This window comes from Acomys minous (assembly GCF_964271855.1).
Source record: "Acomys minous genome assembly, chromosome: 5".
NCBI classification, from domain to species: Eukaryota; Metazoa; Chordata; class Mammalia; order Rodentia; family Muridae; genus Acomys; species Acomys minous.
The window spans coordinates 109,346,750-109,364,098 of NC_140494.1; the positions used below are offsets into that span (position 1 = coordinate 109,346,750).

The following is a 17,349-nucleotide window of genomic DNA, read 5'->3' on the forward strand; positions in this document are numbered from 1 at the left end:
CAATCTTTTGAATCCGTGCAAAGGCTATCAAAAGAACTCAGAAAGATTTCATAGAACCAGCACCGAAAGGCACATCTGTCCCTGCCCTCACAAGACTGGAAAAAAAAAAAAAAGGAAGAATAATATAAAACGTGGAGGAGGAGACCTTCCCAGGAAAGAACCATTCATCACCCTGGTATTTTAGGAACTCCATACTCATGCTACTGAAAAGCCCACAGGCAGTGGGTTCTATGGGTTCCCTTCTCCTCTCGCCCACCCATGACACAAGGCACAAGTCAGTTTCTTACTTTGTCCAGCTCATGGTAGGCTCTGGGAAGCCATCAGCATCACACACCAAGGTGACAGATTGGCCCAGGTTGGCAGTGGCATTCACGATGCTCTGTCTGGCCTGGACGGTGGGTGGTACTGAAGGAAAGAAGGATGTCAGGGGTAGTTGTGCAAAACTTAAAAGAACCCAATGGATGGCTCTGAGTAGAGGCATTTGGAGGCCCACGGGTCACAGTGTCACCATCTGGGGGTTGAAAGTCCTGGGCATCTACAGTTTTAGTGTAAGGGATCTAAACTCACGTGGCACTCTAAATAATTAATGTGAAATGAACAAAAACTTGCCCACAATCGTGCATTACTGTTTTTAAGAGTTCAGCCCCTATATTGAGTCTTAACTCAGGTCCATGTGGTATTTGATTTACAGTGGCTATTTGTTGTGATATATTTTCTCAATCAATATATACTACGTAACTACGAGGATTGGTGGGACTTAATGTTAAAAGGAGGCTCCGCCCTCCATACTGGCAAAAGTTAGAAGGTGCACCTCCTGATGGGTGTCAAGTTGGTATGCGCTTCCGAAAGACACCGGCTCAGCAGAGTGACATTTGTCTGCAACTGTCATAAACAACTCTGTGCACAAAGTGCTCCCACTGAAGGAACGAGAGAGGGAAAGTTTGGCAAGGAAGCACATATCAATAACCAAAACAATTCAAATGTGATTTACTTATTTTCTTAGCACTGACATTATAATTTCCTGTAAACATCCTGCAAATGTCAGATCGATGAGATGGGTGTGTTTATTTGACACTGCAAATTAAGATTAATAAGCCCACAGACCACGAGGCCGACTATTCTGAGACCTGAATTGATTGCAGTATTTCTTTTTTCTGCCCACCAAACCAAGGGAACTAACTTCCTAATGATGGGGACATCAAGGACACTGGGGATAAAGAAGGATTTATTAATAGAATGGGGAGTTACTAGTCCTGCTTAGACAACAGAGGGCATTTAATAGGTACAACTGAGGGGAGACACCAAAGACTAGTGAGTTGACAAGAAAATGTCCCCCTCCCAGAGCTTGTGTGGGTGAGGAAGAGATTCTCCTGTAGTGCAGGAAAGACATGATGGAACAGGCCTACACCCGAAGGATCTGGAAGAGAAGGTCCCAAGCAAGCCCTGGTTGTAGCAATGGAGGGAACAGGAAGGGCAGAACCCTCACCATTCACAATGACCTGAATGTCCTTGAAGTTGATCTCCCCACGGGCCAGGATCCTGCCCTCACATCGGTAAGTGCCCTCATCTGTCTTCTTGATGCCCCGGATCTGCAGGTAGTTGTTGGACAGGACTATAAATCGCACTAGAAGAGAAAAGAGGTGGGTTCATCCAAGGTCAGTCTGAGAACTCTACAGCCAGGCAAGCAAGCAGCTGAGCCTCCTGCCCCCTGCCTTCTATTGGTTTCATGTTTTGTTATTTTTGAGACAGAGTTTCACAACATAGCTCCTCCGGCCTGGAACTCACTATGAAGGCCAGGTTAGCCTCAAACATGAAAACCATTCCCCTGCATCAGCTTCTGCGTGCTGGAATTACAGACACAGGATGCAACCTGTTTGTCTCAACCTTTCTCTTATCTTCAGTGTTATGGGGTTTGGTTTTAGGCTGAAATGAGAAAAGACATCTCTGCTCCTGAAATACAGATGAGACCAAGTCAACTAGGGATGCTTTGTCTTTTGTTTTGGAGAGGCAAGCAGATGCTTAGACACACTAGTAACATAAACACATCTGTTTAGGACCCAGAAATTACATGTAGGCTCTGTTTAATGGAGTGCCTTAGGGACTGGCTAGGGGTGGGAACCTAGGGGATCTTGTGGCTCATGGGAGCTCGTCTTACCATCTTTTTTCAGGATGACATCTCGGCCTTTGTGTTTCCAGATGATGGTTGGGGGCAGAGAGCTGACCACATCACACACGATTACAGCATCTTCCCCTTCCTTAAATTCCTGTGGGGTTGGTGCATTCTTGAACATAAGCTTCTCTGAAAGACAGCAAGAGGAGCAGAGTGAGGGAAAATTTCCTTCTCACTGGAACTGTGCCGGGACAGTTCCTACCCATAACTAAGCAGTGTAAGAGGGGCTCCTGCTCAGCACTGTGTCTTTGACTGACACGGAACAGTAGGCATTAAGAGGAGGTTATAGAAGGGAACGAGCTCCCTGCTGTAGTGACGCACCATGGTGAGTGCTGTATCATCCCTACTGTGACAATAAGGGTCACTGGTGATTTTTTTTTGTCTCCCACTCTGACCCCACCCCAATTTTCTTGCAGCAGAGAGAATTCTGAAGAGTGACTGCCAACTTCATGGCAATCAATGCTGTGGCAATTAACCCTTACCTACCATGCTATGCACAGTCAGGAGGCAATGGGATGTCATTGCCAGCCCAGCTTTCAGTAGCAATGGGAACTCCCTGCTCTGAGCAGCATCAAGTGTTCCCAGAGAATGCTCCATCTCACTAGGTCACTGGGCTGTATGAGCAGCAAGGGTCTGTCATTGTCACTTAGAAGACATGGTGGGACCAATGATAGCTCTCTGGGAACTGTGTAGCTTCTGGAGAATGGGGGACAGTGGGAATGTGGTGACAACTGGTAGAAACCAGACTTCTGAGGTCTGGCGTGATGACAGAACATTTGAAAATATACCATATCTCTTAGCAACAAGGAACTACCAGGCCCTTCCTGGTCCTCCTGTTGCCATCTCTCTGCTCTGGTTACCCACCCATGCGTCTCTCTAACAAAGGTGGGGGTGGAGGAGTGCACGTGAAGGCTCTTACGGAAGATCTTCACGTTGACAGTGGCCTCGGACTGGGTGCCATCCTCGGCAGTGACCACACACTTGTAAATGCCGGCGTCGTCGATATTGGCGTTGTAGATGGTGAGGGTGGAGGAGTCATCGTCATTCCACACCACTGAAATCCGCTGCTGGTTTGGGTTGAGCTTTTCCCCATTGGGGGAGAACCAGGAGATGTCCTTATCTTTGGCATCTCCTGCCACTGAGGAGGAAGAGATTACTTTCAGAGCACAGAAAGTGAGAAGGTTAAGCCCTTCCAGAGTGTCAATGGCTACCCAGTAAGAGCTCTTGGGTGGCAAAGACTGGAAGGCTGGAAAGGGGGACCTCTATTGTGAAACATTTTGCATCTCTGCTCTCTGTCTGCTTGGTTGTACACATATCAACTTGTAGCGTTGAAAGAACCAGCTGCCTGTGCCTATAGTATTCTCTTAGTGGTCATGATCTGGGGGATGGAAACAGTATTTGCTGTAAACCCACTGTGCGCCATACACTAAGCTAGGAATGAATGTGCATTATGCACTGGGAAATAAAGGGGGTTAATTTATCTGAGCCCTGATCTCTAGGACCTGGTTGGCCCCAACCAACTGATCAGGTTGTAAAGGATAGACACTGGTCATCTTCTGAGTTGACGATAAGAGAAACTGGGTAATCCAAGAGTTAATATTACAGACATTTTAACTGTAGCAGCTCTGTTTGAACTGATATCAATGACATTCTGATGCCTGATGCCTTAAATGCTCCAAGGAGACAGAACACCAGCGGATGCCTCCTCTCTTTGGGCAATTGTGAGGGACACTACTGTTGCTCGGCTGCCTAGAGGGCAGGCCAGGTCAGGGTGAGCGGTTCTTCAGTCCAACGCTCCTTCTTTGTCTTGCTACCTGTATGGGGGCACCAGCCCGCCCTGCCTAACCCCATGCAGTTGCTTGGTATGGAAATGTAGTCTTCCTTTGGGGACCCATCATGTTTTCAATAAATATCACAATTTGCAAGCTGTGCTGTAGGCACTGAGTATCTTTAGATCACTGAAAACTGCTATAATGACGGCCGAGCTGGAGCAAAGGGACTCAGCAGCCACACCCCTCTGACCAGATGCAGGTCATGGTTGCAGTTAGAGCTCCCTTCCACCAAAAGCTGCTTGTTAAACAACACAGCTTCCACCTAGCTCAGTTCCTGTTTTGGCTACATTCCAAATCTCAGGCACACCAATTACAAACACCTTGAAGCCTATTTCCTCGATAGGATGGTTCCTATCAGGATGATCATCAGGGGTATACTTCCCAAGGAAGCAGTAAGAACATCAGCTATCACATTCCAGAGCTGTGCACATGTGTGGCAGTGATGGGACAGAACGCATTTGGTATTTGGAAATCCAAGCTAGGTGTTTTCATAGGAACCCATGTTCAATGTCCTTTCAAGCCCTTTTTGGATTTTTGAGGTCTGAGGTGTTCTAAGGAATGGGCCTTGGCCTGTTCTATAGAGACATTATTTCTATGCTCTTGCTGCTTTCCAGAACTGTGCCTATAGACAAGATACCAGACCTGAGATGATTCACCCCCTGGGGTGTGTGGTGATTTTCCTACAAAGCCCTTTGAGATGCTCCATTGTCAAGCAGAAATGTAGATGGCATGTGACTATGAGGGGAAGGTCTCTGAGAATGTTCTGGAATACTGCTGATGAAGCAGAGAGCAATGGCCAGAATTCTAGGCCTGGTACTCTTAGCCCCTACTCTGAGCAATAGGTTTTGGAGGCAAGCTTGGGGATATGATGGGACCTAGGACACTTGCCTTGACACAGGAAGAATTTGGACTCTCCAACGCTGATTTCTCCTTGGCTGGGAACAATATCCACCTGCAGGGAAACTGGAAAAAGAAAAAGAAAAAGAAAAAGAAAAAGAAAAAGAAAAATCCAGTTCAAACACATCTTTAAAATTTTGAGCCCAAACCCCAGAACTTTCACTCAAAAACAGGATTTTCAATCTCGGTTTTAAAAAGACGAGGTTTATTTGGCTTCTAAGAACTTGCCACTATCAAAGTAACTTTACACAGGAGTCAGACAGAGACACAGCCTAGACCACTCAGAAAGGGAACTCTTATCTGCTGTCTGAGTGCAAGTGCCCCCTTGGTGACTGACTAACAACTATGCTTTGTGTTCACAGAAAGAGCTGGCTAGCCAGTCCCCTTCGGGCGTCAGTCTGAAATGTCCCTATTAAGAGCAGGGAAGCTTGTCACCTCAGAACTATGCAAAGAGATAGCCTGCACATTCCCTATGACGCCACGGTGAATCAGACCCATTCTGAAGCAGGGGTGCCCATGAGGGTCCACCTTACCCCACAACCTATAACCGTCACGCCTATCTCCAGAGCTAGAAACAACATCAGTACGCCAATCAGTCTGCTGCGCCTCTGAAACCCCACAGCCCGTGCTTTGTGGAATTCTTTGCATCCCTCGGCTACTTTCCCTGAATTTTTATTTGAATATCCATGCGCTCAGTCTTCCCATGGCACTGATAAGAAAAAATACACTAACACTAGATCTCGCCGATGCCCGCTTCCCTGTGCTTCCCGTTTATCTCCTCAGAGCAGATAACAACTGTTCGTGAAAATAACAGTTTTAGGATAAGGAAAACAGAATGCTTTATTCATTTGAAATCAACTTCCTTCTGCCTTTGCTCCCCTTAAGTAAATCTGAAAGGCGGAGGCTAGTACATATTGAGTGCAATGGAGGGAGCTCCTTGGAGCCATTATGAAGCAGCACCCCCCCCCACCCCCCCAAAAAAACCTAGGCTGGGTCAGAGACTTTGAGCTCTTCCTTCCAACAGCCATTTTCTGTTCACAGGAGAAGAGGGAAAGCTCGTTGCCATGGTAACCGGCTCACTGGCAGGATTGGTGCAGCAGCTCAGGCAAGCCAGTATGGGCTCCTGAGACAAGAGACCACAGTTGTGCTCAGCAGAATACAGGGATCAAAGGGCCTGCCTGGGGCTAGAAAGGGAGTGCAAGGGGGGGGGAGGGTAGGCAGAGTATTGGGGGTACAGCTTTCCTAATCATCCCACTGACAGACAAAGCAGGTCCTGAGAAATCCAGGAGATGCTGTAGAGTGAAAGAGGTGAGGTAGAGCCAGCTTGGAGAGAAAAGAAAATGGAAGGAGGAAAAGGAGGAAAGGGTGGGGTTCAGGACCAAGGAGGGGAGGGGGCTCAGTGCTCCTCCAAGGATAAGAGGCTATGGTTGGTAATATTCAAACACTGAACCGGAGGAAATAGTATAATAATCTAGGGGCTTAGTCACCTCCACTTTGCTATTGCCAACCAGTCTGGGAATCCGGGCTGAATTCTTATCCAAGGACTTGTGCTCCCCCACCCGTAACCTTTCTGTGCATGGCCTTTGGTGCATGTGGCTGTCCTGGGTCATGATGCTGGCCAAGACTGAGTCCACAGGTCCAGATTTGCAACCAACTGGGGTTGCTTTCCTCATGAGTCTTCTGTAGCTGGAGTTAGGCGATGCTCAGTTAGTTGCACACTGACATTAGGAAAGGGTCTCAGATGTCACCATGATCTGCCTCTTCACTCTCCCAAGGGGGACAAGCACTGCAGTGATTCCCTTACAGTCACTTGTGGTTACGTGTGAGCATCGTGGTGCACAAGCCTCCTGGCTCTCATTTCAGGTAAATTCTCTCTCCCTTTGTGGTGCAGTCTTTGTGAAGAGGGGAAGACATTCTCTTTGAATGTCAGAATCCATCTGGGCATGCTGAGTGACAACCCTTAGTACTGACATTTCTCACGGAGTTGGAAAGACCACGGTTAAGCCCCTCTGGTATTCTGAGAGCTTGGGGGGGGGCATAGCAGAGGCGGCTATAAGGCTGTAAGCTGTGAATTTGAAGGCCAACCAGAGCCTCTTCCATTGCTTTTGGTGGCTCACGCTTCATGGGACCGACGGTACTTTGAAGTCCGGAAGCTGTTCCTCCTCTATGACTTGCCTGAGCGATAGATATTCCTCTGTGGAGTTTCCAAGGGCATTTTCTACCAGCAGAGGCATTACTTCTGTCTGCAAAGTTCGCTGCCCATATGCTGAGCATTAGCTGTCGGCTTCAACATATGGATCCCGTTACCTCAATACCCTCACTGCTGGAGAATATTCTTATTCTGAGTGAAAAAACAGCCTTCACTTTTTAAAAAAGCTCCTTTCAAAAAAAAAAACATGACTCTCAAGGGGGAGTCAAGCTGAGGAACTTTCATACCCAAATGTGGCCAGGATCTATCTATGGACAACGGAGAGAAAGAGAAATACGAATTTCAAAGGAATTCCCAGCTTAACGGGATCCCTCACACACATTTATAATCAGTTCTAAAAACAGAAATCTTCCCTGGAGACGGCTGGCCCTTTGCACACAAGGAAAAGAGACTGACTTCTCTCAAGGCATCAGCTGGGTCTGGAACAGAGGAGCCTAGACACTCTGCAAACAGTGCTTGGATGTTTTAGACTGTAGTGAGTGGCAGATCTTTCTCCTGCACATGCCAAACTTTGAAATATTAGGTCTAATAAGGAGATGTGGAAACCTCATGGTAAACCCAAACTCTGCCTCCCTGCTTGACCCTTCCCTCCGTGCTTCCCCACCCCCCTTTTTTTTCATTGTTTGCGATAAAATCTCCTGAATCGTGTCTCACCGTCCTCAAATTGTGTGTGCAAGATAATTTTAGCCCGGCACAATGCATACCTTTAAAGACACTTAATGCAAGCGTTGCTCTCAAACCATGTGTCTCGTGCCCTGCTTTGCTTCAGCCTTCTCTGCATAAACACTGTCATGTGAGCTGCATATGAAGATTCACACCCCAAACCCAGATGTTTGGCCCTGGGTGGGCTTTGGCAGCTGGGATGACACTGCTCAGTAGTTTCCATGTTCTCATCTTCTCATGACTCCACCAAGCCCACCTGCACAGCCAGCCTGCACTACCGATCTTCCAATGGTTCAGAGAGATAGAAAAGACCGAGGGTGCTGTATCGTTTGCAGAAGAGGACACTGTGATGCAGGAAATAAACTGCCTCACTCAGACGATGAGCAACTCAACTAAGAATGAAGGAAGGAACATCACCTAATCCCAATGCTCTAGCTCATAGGCCTCCACTTTATAGCCACTTTGAATGCCCCATATCTCTGTGTGTGTGTGTGTGTGTGTGTGTGTGTGTGTGTGTGTGTGTGTATGTATGGGTGTGTGTGCATGTGTGAGCGAGTGTGTGTGAGAGTGTGTGAGTGCATGTGCATGTGTAAGTGTATGTGTGTGTGTGTGTGTGTGTGTGTGTTGTGTGGGCCAGAGCTAGTTGGGTTGTATAATAAAGTTTAATTGGTAAGAAACAGAGCCAACAGTCAGTCTCATGTGTCAGTACTCAGGAGCCATCATACACTTTGATTTTTGAGCTAGCATGTCTCATTGGCCTGGAGCTCATCCAACTAGGCTAGTCTGGCTGGCCAGCAAGCTCCAAGGTTCCCATCTCTGCTTCCCCGGCAGTATTAAAAGTGCACACCACTACAGCAGGCTTTTTCACAGGGATCCTTGCAGAGCAAGTACGATCTCCCAAAGCTCATGGAGCCTTTTGGAAGCATCCAGGTAGGTTTATTCTAACCTGTTAGTCTCCACTAGTTGCTCTTTCTCTCTCCAAAATCAGGAGTGAGATATAGTAGAGCCTTTCTGCAAAAGATTTCAATTACACTGCTGTCACCATTTCCCTGTAGATAATACTTTTCCTCTTTACTCACAGATGATAATACCATGACTTCCATTTGACAGATGGAAGAGCAGAAGCTCAAGACCTTAATCGATGGTCAAGATTCAAATTCATGGTGAGCAAAGTCCAAACCCTCAGTTGTTTCTCTCATAGTGTGTTAGTCCCTGTAAGCAAACATTAAAGAGGTCTCATCCTTTGATAAACAGAATGATCCACCTCTCCTTGTCTCAGGTGAGCCTGAGGGAGAGTGCTTGGTTTTAAAATATATTTGTCCTTTTCACTATCTTTTTAAAAAAATGAATGTTCTGGAAGCAATGCTCCTCTTTTAGGTGTAGATAGATGTTTCATAACTCCTAGCTTCCTAGCAAAAGCAAGTTATAAAGTCACAGTTACTGAAGAAAACTGAATGAAAATTTCAGTTCATGAGAGATGCTAAGGTACTTATTGGGAGAGGCAGAGTAAAGCGATGGCGGAGAATCATTCTGATTTACAAAGGAATTCACAGATTTCACTTAAATCAGCACCTTCTCACATTGGTGGTTTAATTTTATTGGTTTTCTTTTCAGATTCTAATGTGGCTTTGGGGGGTAGGAACTTCAGGCAGAAAGTGAACTTGGTGGTCTTGGAAGCCACTTGGAAGTACTGCCATGTCGGGAGGGTATGAAGAAGGCTACTGGTCACGGAAAAGATGAGATCACCTCTGCTGCTGGGCCCAGGGTCACAGTGGGCATTGCCTTGGATGATGTCTTCTGATTCATCAATTTAAGATGGACAAACTACCAAGGTTGCTCACTTGGTTTATTGGCCATGCATGAAGTGGGGGAACTGAGCAGGAAGAATTTTCTAGAACCTACTTAGCAGTGGTCAAGGGTTTATAGAAAAGATGTTGAAGTGTAGCTTTTATGGTTATTTGTCACTCATTGTTTTAGAAATATGCTTTATATGTTGCTATATGTGATCAGCTTAGTGGAGAGATACAGTTTTGTTTTTCTGAGCATAGCTGAGGGCATTTTCACGTGAGCACAGTTGTTGTAACTCTAGCCTTGGACAGCCAGGAGCTTAGGAACTGAGGCATCCTCGCTGACGGTGGTGTTGGCTCTCACTGCTAAACACGAAACTCAAAGAAAGTAAAGCAAACTGTGCTAGTTCGTTGTGCTGAGTGCTTCCGGCCCAGGCTCAGTCCATGTGCTGGAGTGTGATGCTCAGTTTGGCCTCATGTTAGCTGTGTGATCACAGGGAAGCTCCTCAGCCCCGCCCCCTGCCTCCTCATCAAAGTAGAGACAACAAAACTATCCACAGCTCTGGAAAGACTGTGTGAGCTGATGGATGGACAACACACACTAAGCTCCCAGCATCTGTTCATTCTGCTCATGGCCTCTAGGAACCACCCTGCCCAATGAGATTATTTCAACCTGAGGGAAGTAGTGTTTTCTGTTATGGCTGAAAAATAAAATTTCTTCCCCAAATTTCTTTCTAATACCATTCATAGACACACACACAGCACACTATACTATACTACACTCACATATGCACATGCACATACACAGATACCAGATACACACACATATATGAATAAAAATTGTCAATGGCTGAAAACCGTGGTTGTTATACTTTAAGCCACCTAGCAGCTAGAAAGCATAATTAACTCCAGGTCACTTCATGTCTCATGCTTCTGAGTACAGAGCAAGAAAGAAAGAATACATGTCAATCAATTTGTGCAGAAGTAAGAATCACATGGCTTCCGGCCCCTCAGGCCCACCACCTATGGCATCTCCAATACTCAAAAGAACATCCAGCAGGGACAGAAGCCACACAGACTCTAGCTACGCTCACAGAACCGGCACTGACTGGACTGGCAGGGAATCCTGCTTGCCCATCAAAAAGACCATATTTTCCTCATCTTAAAATATCCTTAAAACTTTGCTGTCTTTTGTGTTTGCCAAAGCGTCAAGCCAGTGGTATCCTCATCGTGTCTCACCAGGGCCAGCTTCCAGTCTGGAAAGGAAATCCCTTGGGGTTGGGCAGTAGCCCAGTCTCCTATAGTGCATAACAGGTAAGGTCAAGACTATGCTAGAGTTTCTCACCCAAGGACTGCACAGCCGTGTGTATGTGTGCGGGTAACATGGTCTATTTATACCTTGGCTTCTCAGTCTGCTCTATCATGGAAGGCCAGGACTGTAGAGCCAGTTTGTAACCAAGGAGGTAGAGCTGGAATGAGCTTGTGTACTCCCATCAATTTCTTTATTTTACCCTCAGGGGGAAAAACAGGAACAGAACTCCCACCTGCTGTAGTGAAGTTTGGGAGTCCTGGGGTTGACTACAAATGTTGACTCCTGACCTAGAACGGCCTTTTGCTCCTGTGTCTTGGTTTCTTTGCATATCTCAGTGACTAGTTCTGCCTTCTCTTTATCTGGTTTGCCTTAGTCTCCTCCCATCCCCAAAGAACTAGGGTTATCAAGTGGAGAAAATAGCTCTAGAAAGCTGAGCTAAACCCACACGTGCTTGTGAAGGCTTTGTGATGAGCTGTTTAAAGTGTTCCAAGACTCCCAACCCCAGGCACTTTTTATTAATTAGTTAATTGACTGATTCATTTGTTTGTTGCTTGCATGGTATATGTGTGTGATGTGTTTTGTGTGTGTGTGTGTGTGTGTGTGTGTGTGTGTGTGTGTGTGTGTGTGCATATGTGCTCAAGCATATGAGCAAGCATGTGTGTGTACGAGGAAGTCAGAGCAGGACGTCAGGTGTCCTCTATCTCTACTTTATTACATAAAGACAGGGTCTCTCACTAAACCTGAAACTTGTATTTTTGACTCAGTGATGGCCATTCAGTGATCTCCTGGGATCTGCCTGAATTTGCCACCTAAAGCTACAATTGCAGGCACGCATGCCCAGCTATGCCCAGTTCTTTACATGGGTGTGGAAGATTTGAACTCAGGTCCTCTTGCTTCCACTGACTCATCTACCCAGTCCTCCAGGGGAAGGGTTTTTTTTCCCCCGTTCTCCAGGTAGACTTGGATGGTGGGCAGGACAGCACCTTATGAAAGCTACACTAGCAAGGAGGCAAACAGATGTTTGGAGCTCAGATGAAGTTCTCCAGATAAATAGAATCCATCAATTCAGCCCAATATGCCAAGGCTTCTTGGTAAATCACTGCATGCTAGGCCTGCAGGATGCTCCTGACAATGTCATCTTAGGTTGCTCTCTGAAGCCTTGCCTTGACAGAATGACTCATTGGAGCCTTTCTTCCAGCCATAAAAAGGTACTGATATGAGGCAGACTCCCCCCCACCCCCCTTCTAACAGCTTCTGCTAACATGGCAAGAAACTGGGATTATATCTTTCAATATCTGTCCAGCTGTTGTTTGCAGATGTTGTATTCTTTACACAGAGAAAATAGAAAGTTAGAGAATGCTAGCATGCAACTTCATCCTGAGAATTTTAGATATTGCCCATGTCTTTCAAAAGAGTCCTTATGCGTTGGTGGTTTTTACGCACATCTGGGCTATTGAAGAAACAGAGCTTAACACTCCTCCAACAACTATTGCAGAGCATTGTAAGAATCTCTTTTCCATCAAGTAAAATTTCTACACATTCAACGATACGTATGTGATTATTATGGGCCAGGCACAGAATCAAACGTTTAATTTATTTAACCTTTACAACAATCCCATGAGGTCGGCACTATTTTGTCCTATTGGGATAATGAAGGAACTGAGGAAAGAAAGTTAACCTTAGGCTGACCTGGCTCCAGGGCACTTGTTTTAGATATGAACTTAATAGAGACCGTCTCAAAGTGATCTTTGGTGAAAGGTAATTGTTTTTCTGCTGGAGGAGCTGGCGAACAGGCACAAGGGTAGAGAAAGATACCACAGGTTGGAAGCTGTGCCAATGGATCTCTTTCTGACTCTGAGCAGTAGCTAACGTCATGGATGCCGAGCTCAGAAAGCCACTCTTCAGCAACTTCATCCGGGGTACAGCCTTCCCCAGAACCATATCCTCACCTCCTTAGGGCCTAGCCTCAAAGCTTCCTTACAGCTTGCTATGCCACTGTTGTAGCTCTGCGCAGCACTGACGGCGGCTGTCACCAGAGACAGGACCAGAGGACTTGGGGTTGCCCCAGTATGGGTTCTGGATAAGCTATTGTTTTTCCTGTTGGAATGTTGGTATAGTGTGTGGTGGGTGCATATCTGTAATCACAGTTTGTTGAAAGCAAGGCTGGAAGTTCGAGGCCAGTGTGGGATGTCTCAAAGGAACAACAGCATTCTTAATGCTATACAGATTGTGACTGATTCATTCTCAACATCATAGGGTGTGCATTTGCAGTAATTCATGCTGGCTCTGAACTTGGGCCTCTCAAGGCAGCTATCTTCCTGAAGAGGTCATCTGCAGCATGACCCTGGCAAAGCAATTCCCGTCAGAGGTCACACTTCCTTCTACCTGGTGCAGAGTTCAATCTCAAACCTCTTGGCTACTCTCAACCCAATAAAACAGTGTTTGACCTGCCGAATAACGCACGTGGCCACACTATACAAATGCTGGAGTGGGGAGGGCAGAAGACTACCTAAGCATTTGGGTGGCAGTTCTTTGGATAATACAGCTATTGGTCTGGAGTCAGCCATGCTGCTCTCTGAGTTAGGGAGCCAGTGAGAATGCCGTCATGCCGTCATGAAAATCACTGCTCTCCCCCAGGAATCAGGGTTCAAGCTACGCTGCTGTGTTATCACCACCATGCCCTCTCGGAAGAAGCTCGGGACTGAGCATGGCTGTAGATTGAAGTGGGAAGGGGAGGGGTGCTGAAAAGAAGGGGCTGAGGCAGAGGGCGCCAAAAGTGAAGGAAGGGACAGTGCAGGCACACACAAAGGCCGACTTCTGAGGGACTGTGCCATTTCATCTGCCAGCACAGTGACCCATCTACCCATGGGCTTACTCAGACTCTTCATCTCTAATTCTCAGGGACATCTCCTGACCGCTTAGAGTTTCCTCTGCCCCTGCAGTGTGATTTCAGGGAGGGGGAAGAGCCCCAGCCCCACCCTGCCCCCACCCCTACTCCATGTTGGCTCCTAATACCATGTTGGTATTTTTTTTACCTTACATTTTTATACTCCTAATAACAACAGTAGCCAGTAGCCCATAGACGCACTCCAGGTCACTGGCAGTCTTTTTCTGACTTACCAAGGAATGCAATGTCTTCTAAAGAATTTTCTAGGAGGACAGTGGTGGAAATGCCACTAGGTAGGAGTAAGGGAGAACGTGATGATAGCATCCTGGCGGCTGGGACGTCCACTACATGCTAACCTGCTCCTTTCTTTCTGGCTAGAATAATCTCACAATCCTGAAGACCCACTAACAAGTCACACAACTTGAGCAAGGGCCATAGAATCCTTACATCCCTTGTGGATTTGGGCTTGTGCTTTAAGTAAAATCTTTACAAAAGCCACTGTTACCAAGTCCTTTTCTTTTTCACTTATACTCTACCCCTTGCACAGCACCCACACCAAACTATCCTTGACACGCTCACTGCGGGTGTGGTACAGCAGAAGAGCCTTTGGATCTCAGCCTGTGGAATCAAAGGCAGGAACATGAAAGGCCCCATGGGACCATGTCATCATGAGCTTTGATGTTCAAGGACTGGAGTCTGGTTGGAACCCAAGGAGCCGATTCAAAGGTCAGGGGCAAACAATAAGGCTCACCCTTGAGGGGCATACATCCACGAATCCCATGCCATGGCAGGGAGACTTGTTTTAGGAAGACTTTCACATGGGCAATCTTTCTTCTTCCACCCCTCAAGATGACAGAGTCCTTATGAGAAACTTGGAATCAAATGTCTACACTGCTTGTTCCTGGACCCTTCATGTTGACAGTTACAAGAAAGGAGAAGTCTACTCAGTGGATAAGTCTGCAGGGGAGGCCTGGGAAACATCTTCCCATCTTCTTCAGGAAAACAGAGTACTCTCTCTGCATTGGGAGTCTATAGTGACCACTGGAACCCCAGCCTAATGGTCCATATGCCATGTTTAAATAAGGGATATGGAGTGGGATGCAGAAAAGGACCACACACAGATGCAGCCACACAAAAAATGGATGTAAGCATAAACATATACAGATTCATCTATGGGTACACAAAGAGACATGAACGTACACGTGCTGTCTTGAATATAAGTGCACACGGGTTCACATGTGGACAAATAGACTGAACTACATAAGGAGCTCAAGGTGATAACCTATTTTTAAAAACAGAGCTTAGAAATCCCTGCCACCCAGTGACACCAGAGCACAACTCATTATATACTTGTGAAAACACACATACCGTGTCACCAGCTGGATAAGATGTACACATTCAATTATGACAGACCATAAATGGCTGTGTTACTGGTTTGTGCATTAGGTATTCTATAGCTTTTATTATTTTCCTACGTGCTCTTTACACCCATACAAAATAAAAATGACTGTAAAACAGTGTGCCAGATTTCCCAGCAGCAGCTTCATGCAGCTTATTTTCCAGCGCTCAATCAAGAGACACGTGGAGGCACATCAAAAGGGAACTGGTGGCCACATACCTTACTCCTCTTCCTCATCTCTGCTGCCTCCTGGGGAACCAGAGAGACCAACTGCGGGCTCCTGCTGTGAGTCTCCCAATCTCAAGGGGCTATGAGAAGCGACCCAACTCTGCTACATGGGTCTGACTCTACTACAGAGCCCCTGCCGTGCTGCCCCACCTCCTATGCTGCGTGAAGCTCTCCCCAGAATCTCACCATTAGCTGTCTGTCTCTACAATTACACCGAGCAAGTCATCTCAGTGTCCCCCTGGAACCCTACATCAGAGAACATTTAAGGACATGGCCTGAAAGAGGCCTTATTTAGAAAAATTAGAATATACCGTGAACTTTTCTACTCAGCTGCTAAGAAAAACAAAATTATGAAATTTTTAGGCAAATGGGTAGAATGCAAAAGTAGTTATTAAGAGGAGTGACCCAGTCTCAGAAAGAAAACACTGTATTCTCTCTCTCTCTCTCTCTCTCTCTCTCTCTCTCTCTCTCTCTCTCTCTCTCTCTCTCTCTCTCTCACACACACACACACACACATGCAGATCCTGATTTTTAATGTTTATATGTACATAAACCAGGAGTTGTAAAAGTGGGTATAAACTATAAAACTAGATAGGAGATAATGAAAGGGGTGGAAAGGAAAGCCTGTTATGTGACTGATTTGTGCTGAGTTTGTTTAGGGCATTCTTGCACCAAGTGATGCTTGTACCAAAATGAAATCTGTCCACAATACAGTTCTCAAAATAGGTACCTACTATAGTGAGGCCCATAACTGTACTTCCATAAGATTAGCAGAAGTCTTCCACACTTAAAAAGCAACAGTAGCAGCAAGAACTTTGGTCAGAAAGAAAAGGCCATAACATGTAAGAATGCGAACCCATGTTCCTGCAATCTACCTTATTTTATCACAAGGCAAACTGCCTTCATTTCTGTAAACAAGTGGTACCTGCCAGGACCACTATTTGGCCTTTTGTGACACCAGTATCTTATTGAAAGCCACTAAATAGTAACAACCTGACAGGCAAGTCTACTAAGGACCAGGGTTTTCAGAATAAATGGCTAGAAAGAACAAGAACAGACAATACCAGCAGCAGCCCTTAAAGTCCCTTTGGGTCCATGAATCTGCTTCTGTATATCATACCAAGCTCTGGACGTCACCCCACTCTTTGAGGTACAGCATGGACTTCTCACCCCTTTTCTCTCCCACTGCAGGGTCTACACCTAGATTTATATGTCATGAAGCATTTCTCACTCAGTCCATTCAGGTGGCTGGCAGAGTCTGAATATTCTATACAAATATCACCAACAACACTAAGACTCTACACATCTGTATCACATCAGTTTCCAAAGTCATTGGACTGTGAGTTTTATATACTTGCTTTCTAGTGGGGTAAGATGGAATGAGAAACCTTCTTCTCAAAAACACTGCCAGGTAAGTTACAATCAATCAGCCAGTTAGTTAACAACAACACCCTGAAACAACATGCCTACCATGTCATGGTTTCTTACCCTCTGTCCTGCACTCAGGGCAAAGCTGTTAAATAAAGTGGATTCAAGTTTAGAGTTGGCTCTTCTTTGTGACCTACAACCTTTTACAGAGTCACGGGAAGAGCGAGGAGAGATCAGAGCATGAGGTCACAAGCCTCGTCTAGAGCAAGGTCTGACAGAGTCTGGGGTTCGACCTATTGTCAGATGCTCTGAGTAAAGCTTCCTCTCATGTTAGGGGACTCCATTAGACACCAGCTATAGGAGACAGTCAATCCTGCAAAGGCAGGAAAGAAGGGAGAGACAGAAGGAGGAAGAGGGTGAATGAGCAGGGAGGGAGGGGGAGGGGGAGCTAAGAGCTGCAGTCTGGAAGAAAAGTGTCACTAGAACAAAAGGAGGCAATGGCATTTGGATGCAAAGTGACCAGAATTACCTAAGGAGCCTTAGGAAGAAGATTCTCCATGCTGACTCTACCATGCCTCTTAGGAGCTAATGTCAATC

The 17,349-nt window shown here is 46.2% G+C and overlaps 1 protein-coding gene and 1 long non-coding RNA gene across 19 annotated transcripts in view; one reads left to right on the forward strand and one right to left on the reverse strand.

Moving 5' to 3' along the window:
- Positions 1–17,349, reverse strand: part of NCAM1 (neural cell adhesion molecule 1) — a 294,929-nt gene that overhangs the window by 60,622 nt on the left and 216,958 nt on the right. For all 18 annotated transcript variants that reach the window (XM_084781343.1, XM_084781333.1, XM_084781347.1 and 15 more), the window contains exons 2-6: positions 4,891–4,965; positions 3,090–3,308; positions 2,156–2,299; positions 1,487–1,624; positions 288–405 (exon numbers count right to left, since the gene is read on the reverse strand). In XM_084781343.1, coding sequence (XP_084637469.1) covers positions 288–405; positions 1,487–1,624; positions 2,156–2,299; positions 3,090–3,308; positions 4,891–4,965 — 694 coding nt within the window. The remainder of the gene's footprint in view (positions 1–287; positions 406–1,486; positions 1,625–2,155; positions 2,300–3,089; positions 3,309–4,890; positions 4,966–17,349) is intronic.
- Positions 6,065–10,827, forward strand: LOC311597362. The gene is made up of 4 exons (XR_014779202.1): positions 6,065–6,207; positions 6,675–6,762; positions 8,853–8,934; positions 10,765–10,827. It is a non-coding gene; the product is annotated as an uncharacterized lncRNA (long non-coding RNA).